The sequence below is a fragment of the Balaenoptera ricei genome, chromosome 14 (genome assembly GCF_028023285.1).
Source record: "Balaenoptera ricei isolate mBalRic1 chromosome 14, mBalRic1.hap2, whole genome shotgun sequence".
Classification (NCBI taxonomy): Eukaryota; Metazoa; Chordata; class Mammalia; order Artiodactyla; family Balaenopteridae; genus Balaenoptera; species Balaenoptera ricei.
Window position 1 is genome coordinate 77,811,399 of NC_082652.1, and position 12,179 is coordinate 77,823,577.

General features: G+C 44.6%; 1 protein-coding gene across 13 annotated transcripts in view; it reads right to left on the reverse strand.

Moving 5' to 3' along the window:
* ALPK2 (alpha kinase 2) overlaps nucleotides 1–12,179 on the reverse strand; it is a 134,593-nt gene that overhangs the window by 78,475 nt on the left and 43,939 nt on the right. For 8 of the 13 annotated variants that reach the window (XM_059894486.1, XM_059894482.1, XM_059894494.1 and 5 more), the window contains 4 exons: nucleotides 10,219–10,366; nucleotides 5,548–5,675; nucleotides 5,412–5,447; nucleotides 1,031–1,305 (listed from right to left, as the gene is read on the reverse strand). In XM_059894486.1, coding sequence (XP_059750469.1) covers nucleotides 1,031–1,305; nucleotides 5,412–5,447; nucleotides 5,548–5,675; nucleotides 10,219–10,366 — 587 coding nt within the window. Of the gene's footprint in view, nucleotides 1–1,030; nucleotides 1,306–5,411; nucleotides 5,448–5,547; nucleotides 5,676–10,218; nucleotides 10,367–10,499; nucleotides 10,552–12,179 lie in introns of those variants that run through there. The other 5 variants (XM_059894493.1, XM_059894492.1, XM_059894490.1 and 2 more) reach the window with 3 other exon arrangements.

Below are 12,179 nucleotides of genomic sequence, written 5' to 3' on the forward strand. Positions count from 1 at the left end.
TGGATGCTGGGGGATTTTCCATGACTGGGCCAGATGGCACTTGAAATGGAAGGAATATTCAGTGAAAGAGAAGAACAAAGAAGGATAGATTTGGAGGAGAAAGGAGTACAATTGGCAAAATCCTATGCTCAGAGAAGAGGGGCTGTCTTCATGAGTACCAAGTCCCACACGGCATTGCCACATCTGGAATAACCGTGGAGGGACAGTGTTTGAGAGCACCCAGGAGACTCATCTGAGTCTAGGTTATTCGTTTTATAGGTTAAAAAAAAAAATTCAAAGGGCACCTAGTTTGTGAAAGAGCTAGACCCAGCTCTCCTGAAAGCTTGGCCAGCGCTGGCATAGAGTGAAATGCATGGATGGGGGGTGGGGGATGGGTGGAGATGCAGGGGGAGAAGCTCGTGTTTTCCTCCCCTCCCCTCTTGCCTCAAGGGTCCTACGACTCAGTAACATAGGAGGGAACTTAGCTAGAGACTTGGGTCAATCTCCCTTCATAGCTTACGGGTGGACATTGAACCTAACTCAGGAAGGCAGGAAACAGGACAAACGTTAACCCTTCTGAATATACCCCACCCTCCTTCCTCTTCCCTAAAACCAACTGAAACACTCCAGAAACTACCGTTGATTTTAGCTGTCCTTGAGGATCCTTGGGAATCGTGGCATCCAATGTAACTTGGACACCCCACTTCCCATGTCATTCTGAGTCCAGGCAGATTCAAACCCCCAGGGGTCTGATGGGGCTTCCTAGGAAGCATTCCTAAGAAGTGATCCCAGCCCAGGTAGGAACCGGTGAGGTGCCCCCAGACATAGACTGGTCCCAACTAGCTGGCACGAGGCCAAGAAATCACTCAGAGGCTGAGATGTGATCTCCAGCATTTAGCCTTAATCTAGTGACTTCCTCATAAACATACCCCAGAGGGAGAGAGACACCCTCTTGGAGACACCCCCATCAATTCTGAGTCTGATTTTCATCTCAGGGTATCATGGGTCCGTCTCACACCTCAAGCAGCACTTTCAGGGCAGGTGGACCCACCTGGGCGGCGAGCTTGTAGTTCCTCTGGATGAGCTCATCATTGTTTCTGGTCCCGTAGGCAACGGCATTGTGCACCTTGAGCACACAGGCATGGCCGGGCTTGAAGACTGGTGTGAGGCCCTGCATCACTTTGCTGCGGAAGGCTTTCCGGTGGACCCCTTCCCCAAAGTGCAACTCCTCCGTGGCAATCTGACCGCGCAGACGGCCCCCGAAGTAGCTGTCACTGAGGAAGTCTCCTCTGAAGATGAGTTGGCTGAATTCAATCTCTTCATATACTAAAAATGTAACACAACTTCCGTTGGACAGAAACATCCCCCAATCCTGCTCCTTGGCTAACGAGCATTCCCACACAGGGGCAATGACAAGGTTGACCTACAGAATTCTAAGAGGGGAAACCATGCTAACTCCCAACAGAGGCATAGCTCGAAGGGCAGATGGGGGAGATGGTTCACTGAGGATGTAGAAGATCAAGGTGAGGGCTTCCCTGGTGGTGCAGTGGTTGAGCATCTGCCTGCCAACACAGGGGACACGGGTTCGAGCCCTGGTCTGGGAAGATCCCACATGCCGCGGAGCAACTGGGCCCGTGAGCCACAACTACTGAGTCTGCGTGTCTGGAGCCTGTGCTCTGCAACAAGAGAGGCCGCAATAGCGAGAGGCCCGCGCACCACAATGAAGAGTGGCCCCCGCTCGCCGCAACTAGAGAAAGCCCTCGCACAGAAACAAAGACCCAACACAGCCAAAAATAAATAAATAAATAAATTTATAAAAAAAAAAAAAAAAAAAGAAGAAGATCAAGGTGAGGCCCCAGTGGATCGGATGAGAGGGGAACAGAACTGGGGAGACCAGGAAAAGAACTGTAGACAGATCCAGAAAACATGAACAGAATCATGCAAGGTGATTAAAGGCAAGTTGAAAAGACAGATGAAAGGTAGAAGAGGGAGGAATTACCAGTTGTAAGACTGATCTGCTAGATCATTGATCTGCTGATCAGTGTTTCCCAATCTTTTTTTTTCATTGTTGCCTTCTGCAAGGATTCTTTTTAGTCTTTTTCCCCCCAATTGCTCCACAGAAAATTTTAATACCACAGATGTACTGTGTATCTGGTATGGCTATCTGTGCTTAATACACAAAAATAAGTTTTCTTTTGCCTCCCCAAGACCCAATTTTGTCCTCTTGGAGGTGATACTGCCTCTGTTAAGAATGACTGTGGTAGTCTAAGAAACAAGTGGGAAAAAACCAAAACAAGTAAAAAGAACTCCCTCTGAAGAGAAGTTGAAAAAAGGTAGAATCATTTTTGGATCCACTTGTAAAAAGTACTGAGTTTTCTATCAGCTGTTTGAGTTGATTCTGCATGTGTTTCAGATGACAATCAATTCGATCAGAATGTTACATTTTAAACTACAGATGACCAAGTCAGACTTCTGATTGGCTGAGAAGAGAAAGGTGGCTTTCAATGAAATTAGATTGTTTAGATTTTTAAAAAACCACCTTCCCCTCCTCAAAAGTCAATGAAAACTCATCTTTCTGAGATAGACATCATCTATCTGGTTGTGTGAAAATCCCACTTCACCTATTTAGAATATTTAGCAAAATATTTTTCTCTTTGAAAAATATTCTCAAATCATATGTTTTAAGGGCAGTCTATGACCAATGTGAGCAGTTAAAAGTATAAGGGAACAGACTATTCTTAAAGGGTATTGATTAGTGTCTAGACCTAGTTATTGTCAGAAAGAAAGGAGGCAGGTAGGGGATTTTCAAATAGAAAAAGTAGGAGAAAGTGTCAGTGAAAGAGTATTCAGAGAGTTGCTCCAAGGCATCTCTTTCACAAGGGCTAGCAGAGAAGGCTCCTGAAGACTAACCTATTTTGGGTTTAGAGAGAATGGGGGCAGAGGAACAGGAAAACAGGTAGGTAAATGGGGCATTTTCCCAAATAAATTTTAAAGGAGATAGGATGAAATCTGTGAAATAGCTAAGTAATAGAACGAGAAAGTTATAGAGAAGAGTATAGTTTAAGTTAAATTTTAGAATTAGGTAATGAAATGGAGAAGGAACGCTATTTATACAACCCAAATCTTAATTCTAGTTACATGATTGATTAACAATTTTGCCCCCAAGACCTCTGAAAGAATATAGGAAATGTTTTATGTATAGACACCAGAGCCCAATAAATCTGAGCTATATTTACCACATTGTTTTCCTTCAAAAGTCCCAAAGTTTCTAAAATTCAATTGTTCTTGAAAGTTAAAAGTTTGTGTATTTTAAAATTCAAATTTAATTAACTAAAGACAAAAGTTGTTCCAGACTCTCTGCTTAGTAATAGAAAGGAAAATGTTTTGTGCCGTACTGTACAGGGATGGGCGTATGTGTGGGGGTGAGTGATTTTCCCTAAGAAAAAATACACGACAAGCATGGACTCCACCATCCTCAATAATCCTGTCCATAATTTCCAGAAATGTCTACTTAACCAGGATAAAACAATGCAAGAAAAATACATCCTAGAATTTTTCTTTGAAAGGCACGTGTGCCATCATTAAGTTGTGCTAGCTTTATTTGAATCATTCATTTGGGGCTTCTATTAGATTTTTAGTTAGTGATCAACTTGTAAAATGTTATATGTTCCTCCTCTAGAGATTTAAATAAAATGTCTAGTGAGAGATTCCTCCAGATAAGAAAGGTGATAAAGCAGTCATTTGAAACTTCTTTATCTGAAGGTACACGGAAAGGCAGAGGAAGGTATGGCCTCCCCAGCCCAGTAAGCCATTGAAACTGGACCCCCAGTCTCATGGAGAAGCAGCTGGCAGAAGGTGATGTCTTCAGGGTCTAGACCCCAACCCAGTGGTGGGAGTCACAGGGCTACAATAGCGGTGACCAGTGCCTCATCCTCACTGGGGTCTCATTCCTGACTGGTAAAGCCTTGAGAAACGAGTCTCTGCAAACCTAAATTAACCAGGTCAGAGCAAGAATCTGGGATGGGATGCCAAGTAATGCTAAGAAGCTGATGAAACAGAGAAACCTTTCTTCTGAAGGTCATTTTGGTTTTTGATATAAGAAAGGACATTCTTTTGCATATTTAGATTCTTGGGGGGATGGGCACAGATACAGGGAAGGATTTTAAATTACACAAGTACATGACACACTAAAGACATGTAGCATTTGAATGGTTTGTGAAGAGTTGGTATTTAAGTCTGTTGTTTTGGATAAATATCACAGTATTTGCTAGACCATTTCTAAGTCGAGATCCCAGCTCCTCGCCTTTAATTACTAGACGATACTGCATCTTGATTATCTGTACTGTCTTGTTTTCACAGAGATTTCAGGGTTTTTATTTGCCTTAAAAGAAAATCAGCACATACAGTATACACTGGCAGTTGAAACTTGGCCATGATGAGAGTATTTGCACCACAGAAATTGGAAAACTGTACAAATCAGGGCCTCCCCAACCCCCTGGCAGGTTGTTAAAAGTTTGGCAGCAGATCACTGGGTGCGGATGGGCTCGTGTGTTGGGGATGGATAATCTTCCCCAAGAGGAAACACATGACCAGCATGGACTCAGTGGGTGGCCCAGAGGCAGCCTGAATGTTCAAGGGCAGCTGGTAGCTTGTTGCTACACCAGGAGTGCACAAGTGCCAAAGGAAAGCACAGAAATCCATCTCCCATTTCCACTGGGATGCAAATGAATGGACTTATTCTCCTAGATGCCTGACTCTTTGGGAATCTGCTCAGCTAGTCAAATTGAAAAAACAATTGGAGAAACAAAACATGCTGTGTGACGTAGAGAACAAACGTAGGGACACCAAGCTGGGAAAGCGGGCGGGGGATGAGGGTGCGTGATGAATTGGGAGATTGGGATTGACATGTATACATTGATGTGTATAAAACTGATGACTAATAAGAACCTGCTGTATAAAAAAATAAATAAAATAAAATTCAAAAACAAAGATAAGAGATAACAAGTGTTGGTGAGAATGTGGAGAAAAGGAAACCCTTAAAGCAAGCAAACAAACAAACAAAAAAAACATGCTGTGTAAGTGCCAGAGGCTGAGAAACCCCATGCAGATGGGCTGGATGCAAGTCTGGTGCTTCACAGAGAAAGTCTAACCCCAAAAGTGCCCCTCCCCCCCCACCGCCAACATGGTCCCAACAACTGCACAGTCTGATCTCTTTAATAATTCACTTCCGGACATCTGGAGCCTAACGCACTTATCACAGGCCCTGCAATCAGGTTGAAATAGCTTATGAATTGTCATTCGTTTCCCAGGCATTCCTGAGCTCTCTCCTACTTGGTTCAAAGAGTCAATGGGAATGTTGCTTCTACCATTGCCTATATTTCATGCTTTAGGATGCACCCATTTCCTCTGACGTCCAGCTCAGGTTAGCTTACCTTTAACATCTGGGTGACTTGAAAGTTGTTTGAGAACTGGAAGATGACAGAGAAGAGAATGCCTTCAGTACAAATCAGCATTCTAAACTGGTAGGGGCTAGTGGTTTTCACTGGAAACGGCAACGCTGAGGTTTACCTTCTGTGGTGAGGTTAAATTCCGTAGTCACTTTCCCGTAACTGTTCTTGATGCAGCAAGAATAGAGGCCCTGGTCCTTCTGACTGGCTTGAAGGATGGCCAAGGACACAGTGGAGCTGTCTCCTGCTCTGCAGTGGGGGACATGAACGTGGGCACGCGTCATCATTCTGAAGTTGCACTTTTCTAACAGGAGAAAGAAACTAACGCTTCCCTGCCCTCGTGAGTTCAGCCAACGGGGCTGGCTGAAGGACAAGATTGTGATCAGCTGTGAAAGTTGACTTATTTGTAGGAGACGATCAGCATGATTTTGCTTCACATCCTCACTTCCATATGCAATATGAATGCACGGAAACACCTGGGAGGTTTGACTGCCATTAGTAGAGCAAAGAATGGAAGATGTGAATTCTGGGGGCTTTCGTTAACATTTCTGCTCAGAAGTCCTTAGTTGTGTTACTAATCCAGGTGTCCTGGACTCAAAGGAAACCTGAAAGTTCCAAACCCAGACACAGTAAGAGACAATAGAAAGGGGGTCTTTGTTGTATATAAGGACTCATGGGCTGAAGACTTTACTAGTGTGCTCCCCTAGCAAAGACCATCCGTCCATCTGCCCACCGAATCTTAAGTTCCAAGGCTGTGCTCTAAATAGAAAGACGTGGTGGTGACGACGATGACGGTCATGGCTGATGTGTACTGAGCACTTGGTATGTGTCAGGCACTGTCCTCATCACTTTAAGGTCTCTTCCGTGCCATCCTTGCAGCAATCTAACAAATACTATTACCGTCCCCAGTTCACAGAAGAGGAAACTGAGGCACACTGAGATTAAGCAAGTGGCCTAAGGTCACACAGCTGATAAGAGTAGACTCAGGACTTAAACCAAGAGAGCCTGACTCTGGAACCCTCCTCTTGACTGTGATAAGCCGCCTCCAAGTGATCTGTGATCCCTGCCCTCAAATCAGGGATAATTGGGATTAGAGTTAAAGCCACGACCTTTGTTCCAAAGTCTCAAACAGAAAATTTACTTTGCGGCCAAAAAAAATACTCAAATATTATTCTCGTTTTGTTCTCTATGGTGAATTTTGTTAGACATTCACCAAGGTCATGTGTGTGCAGTGTATGTTTTGGTTCATTTCACAATGCAACAGCAAAATCCGTTCATCTCAGTTTCCATAGTCAACAGAAGTGTTCGTTATCGTTTAGCTTTTCAGTAGACTTCAAGCCTCCGATTTACACATGCCTCTTCTGGAATGTACCCGTGGCTTAAAACAAAGTCCACTAAATCATAATACTTCCTCCAAGCACATCCTGAATGTACGGCTGAAAGTAGACATGATCAAGCCCAGTTATAAGGGGAAGATTTCCTGGAAAGGCTGCCAAATACCAAGAGTCACCGGGGGAGGAGGGGTGGGGGGCGTGCAGTATCCTCCTCTAGTGGCCTGTTGATCAGCACAGCATTTGTGTCCCTGAAAGGGGCAGTCGAGATCGGCCAGAAAGGCTGGCGGCTGAACTAGAACGGTCCCGTGACAAGTTCCTTCCAGCCAAGAAATCCTGATGCTTGGCACAGAATCTTGGAGGCCTTTTTCTGTCTTGGCCCACAGAGGCCTTCTTCTAGGAGGGGTAGCTGAGGAGTCACAAGGACCTGGATTCAAATCCTGAGCTGAGCCCTGGTCTCTCACCCTCAGTTTCCTTGTCTGGGAAAGAGGAAAGAGCAAGATCCCCTCCTGGGTGTGCAAGAGGAGCAACTGACACCTGGCACGTGAAGCCTGACTGAAGGGTCTAGTCTGGGGAGTGGCCACGAGCCATCAGCGGGGGTCAGCTGCTGTGTGCCCAGTACCGGGGGATTTGGTGATGGGGAAAAAGGCACAGTCTTCACCCGTGAGGGTCTTCCAGTCTGGGAGGAGATAGTCGAACAGAAAATACCCATATAAACTGTGAGAAGTGAAAAGAAGTGGTCTTGCACCTTTTTGGATCAATAGGGGAAAAGCTCAGTTTCACATCCTGTTACCCTGTAAGGGACACAGGTTTTCGCCTTTAAGGGAAGGAATGGCCAAATGCACAAAGGGCCAAACAGGAGTGGAGCTTAGCTGGGGAGACAAGTGCAAGCAAAAGAAGCTCCAAGTGTGACCAGAGTTAACACAGCCAAGAACTAAATCGGCTGGAGGGAAAGGGCATCTAAACTGGGGGCTTCTCAGAAGACCCCAGAATCCGTCAGCAGCCCCAGGGAGCAGGGGTGAGGATTGCCAGCACCCACTGCCCACTTCCAGCCTGGGTGGAGACGTCCTTCCAACGGCCAACCAAGGAGAACCTGCCTCTAACGGCAGCCAGCTCTTCCCTCCCTGCTTGTCCGGCAGGAATGATGGGATCTGTGCTCAGCTATCAGCCCATCCACTCCATGGGGACAATGGCCCTTTCTAAAGCCCAGGCCACTCCCAAGCACCTCTCTCCCCAGAGTGGAGAATGGGTTCCTGGTTACCAAGGAGGTGCTGACGGCCAAGGTAGAACTGAAGGGTGCCAGCTTGAGATCTTCATGGAACCAAGACATAAACCACCACTGCACAAGCTACCGCTTTCTTCTTGGTTTCCTCAGAGAACATTCACCTTGTCCTAGCCACAAGAAGGTGTCCTGACACCTAATTTCCAAAATTTAGCCTATTAAGGACAAGTATCCTAAACTTGGGGACAAAGGCAAAAGGATGATTGAGTGTCCTTTGTATGTCACTGTTTAATGGGATCACCCAAGGAGAATTTAGTTATAGGAGATGCTCCTCTGTCAGACTTTGCTATTTACTCTTTAAACATCTTTGCAAGATGTTACAGAAAAACCCGAACGAACTTTTTGGTCAACCCAATAGAACCCACCCAGTTATAACTTCTGGACAGAAACCTACAAAAGATAACTCCCAAGGTTTATTACCTGTTGAACATTAACAAGTTTCGTATCCATTTGCAAACATTCCAGCATTCTTTTGCCTGATTAACTGTATAAATTCATTCCTCAGATGTTCCTTTAAACAGCTTTCCCATCTTACTCATTATTTAATGAGTTACAGAAGGAAGATCTTTGTTACATGTTCCTATTACATTTGTTTGACAGATCAACTTTTTGATAACTATATCTTGACAAGGCAGTGAGAGATTTCTTGGAGGGACATGTAAAGGAAACATGCAACTGGAATTAGGGGTGAAAATTTGATAACGTTTGAAAATCCACCTGAAATATAAATGACTTAATATCAAAGGAGTTATGACTCCCAAATCTCCAGTGGTAGCACAGAGAGGGCACATGGGTGCGCCTAAGCCAGTGTTACCAAGAAGAATGAAGCCAACCTCACCAAGAACTTAAAGGCCTTGGCCATGTGTCATTAGTAGATGGCATGCCTATTTAGGTCACACACTTTCTAGAGGGAGGCTAGGTTTTCTAAAGACACCTCAGATGGAAAAGGGACCTGAAAGATTCAAGTGCCAATTTTCAGCTTAGATCAAGAGCAAAAAACGCTGGTTCATTTTCTTGGCTGACAGCTGCGGAAAGTACTTTAAATGAATAATTAGCACTTTTTTTTTTTTTTTTTAAATAAAGCTCTAGGGAACCACCTTGATTTTTTAAAAAAATCAAGCCATTTATTCTTCATTGTAACTCTTAAGCCTTACATAAGACAAGCAGGGTAATGATGGCCTTTCAGGCAAAGCAGCTTTATTACAATCATAGTCTAGTTGGATTTTTCTGGAGTGATGTTACAAAAATGAAACTATAGCTCAAGTCTTCCATAGTTGCCTTTGGAACAATTTCCAGATGTGTTCCAAGCAGACATTTGATTTAATTTTACAGAAAACTGATTTCTCTCACTTTTCCAGCCTATTTGTGATAAGATTAGTGGGTTAAGAACACCTCCCGTGACTCAGGGAGCTGAACTAGGACCTCCTTTGGCAGAAAGGAGCTTCTGAGAATTGTTTGAGTTAGGCTGGTTTCCATCGAACCAGGGGATCTGTTTCTAGAATGAGTCACGCCTCCTCAGGTGCAAAAGACGAGAAGCTTGATTCACCAGTTCACTCGAGCAAGCATTTGTTGCTGGAAAGGCTCTTGAGGAAGGTTCATTCCACACGGGGTATTCTTGGCAACGACGCCCACTCTCAACTCTCCCCTCCTCCTCTTCCTCTCCTCTAACCTATGGCCCCAGATACAAACTGGTTTTCCCATCTCAGAGATGGCAGCTCACCACCCTGGGTAGATGCCACTTTTCTGTAACCTCATGGATTGTTTTTTCCTTTTGATTTACCTTCTTAGCTTTTTGTCAGGTTAGTGGGAATTTATGAGAACAGCAAAATGCACGGGCATATAAAAGAGAGCTCTTTAATCTTGGGACCACAGAACCTCAGACTAGAAGATGATTGGACAGGTTCCCCTGATTTTAAAAACTGTAATGAAAGGTTTGTGCCTTCCTAAGGCCACCAACCGTGACGGTAGCCAAGGCAAGGCGAGAACACTTCACCACCCTCCCTGTCCAGGTGTCTGTCCTTTTGTTACTTACTCTTCTTGGATACTTTGGATGTGGAGTTTCTGCTTCAATCGTCCCTTTACTTCCTATAATTTACTATTTTCCTTTAGAACCGTGTTGTGAAATAAACAACCAACTGTGAAAAGTAACCGGACGGGGGGTGGGGGGTGGATATCGCACCTTCTCTGCACTTGGGCTATCGACTTTGAATCTTTCATCCACCAGATAGTAGAATCTTCATGAATCTCTGCAAACTGGCAGCTTAATTTTACATTTCCAGAGTGTTCAGGGAACATCTCAGCCTGGATCTTTTTCAGTAATACTGGAGCTGGAAACAAGAAACTTGTAGGTCAGTGGTCTTATAAGAACTGCAAAGAGCTTTAGGGTGGGCAAGAGACTTTCCCATTTTATCACATTTAATTCTCACTACAATCCCAAGAGACAGGGATAATAATTATTACCCTCCATTTCGTGGATGAGGAAATCTGGTGTCTGAGGGGAGATGGCACTTTCCTAAACAGATAGAAAATGAACAAGTCAGTAATAGAAAACTCCCACTTTTCATTACTTAAAATTCCTGAGTGAGGTCTGCAATGCACGAAGTGAAACAGAACTTGAAACTTTAAAAAAAAAAATGATGGGAGGGATGGGGGTTGTAGATACCGAGTCTATAGGATCTGGGCCAAATAAAGATGCTTTTAGATGACTACCAGATGATCCAGGTCAAAATTAAAGCTGGGGGTTAGGAAGTAGAATAAAATCTGGACTAGCCAAGTAATGTGGCTAAGCCCCCAGGTGTAAAAGGCAACAACAATAAGTCATTTGCTGAAGAATATTCATCCATCTTTCCCCTTGATCGCAGTTATCTTTGCAGAAAGATACCGGACATCACTGCAATCCATTAGGATATCAATTTCATTGGCGAAAGAGAACTGTCTACTTGAATGAAATAGGAGCAATACACAATTCCCAGGGGTTAGGCTGAGCTCTTTTTAAATCAGGGACGAGAGGGTGGCACACCAGGGAAATGTGTAATTACTCAGGGCAGCCACTGGGCGGCAGCCTAGACAAGAGGAGGATGGCTAACACAGCCAGGTGGTCAGAATAATTGGGCAGATACAGGTTACTGGAAACGTGGTGTCGGTCTATTTCACACTGAGTTTCATAATTACACAGCTTTGGTAACAAAATGTTATAGAATCCACAGCCAAGCCAAGAGTCATCAATACCGATGCTTTGTTTGCTCTGCTGCCTCAGATTCCACTACTGTGAAATCGTTAATGTGTTAAATGTGCCTCCCATCTCTTGGCAACAGACTTGGCTTGGATAACAGTGCGTATTTAAAAGCTTATTTTCTTCCCAGGAAATAATAATGGGGCGCTTGGGTAACAAATTCTTGCATTAGAGAGTAGCTCAGGGTACTAACAATATTATGAGAGAAAGATTAAATATACCAAGTCCTTACTGACGGCAAAACTCATTTCACTTCATCTGGCCCTGCCTAGCTACCGGTGCTGGGTGCTCTGGCCCACGGTGTCAAGCTCCTGCTCCAGAGTCTTGCCCAAGCCCACTGCCCCACCTGGGACATATTTCCTCAAGGGCCCTTCCTGGGTGATTTGCTGATACCTAAGCATTCCTAAGGCTGCCAACCCTGTCCACAACCCGTTGTAAGTTCTGAAGACAAAATTGGGGGAGGGGAATTCAGGGAAAGGCATAAAATGGGCAGAACTAAATGAGGGTCTAGGATAGGAAGCTGGCTTGGTCAGGGGGCCTCAGGGCTTTGGGAAAGGACACCTGTCTGTGTGGGATGGAGGGGAAAAAAAAACAAACAAACAGAGGGAGGTAAAATGAGGCTCGAGTGGGAAGCTAGGTTTATCTGCTGTGTATATTCTGGCCAAGTGTTGAGGGTAAAGGATAGAGAAGTCCCCTGTGACTATAAAGCTTTGGTTGTATTAAGCTTTGAGAATGTGGAAAAAAAGTTTACTCAAGTTTGTTCTATTTCTTTCAGAGTTCTCCAAGTCATCCCTAACATCCCAACACACACACACACACACTCCTAACTCCTACCCATCCCACCCCCAGAAGGCTGTGCTCCCTGTGGCTGCAGCCCTTCATGCCTGGGGAGGCTGAGCCCCTCCGGA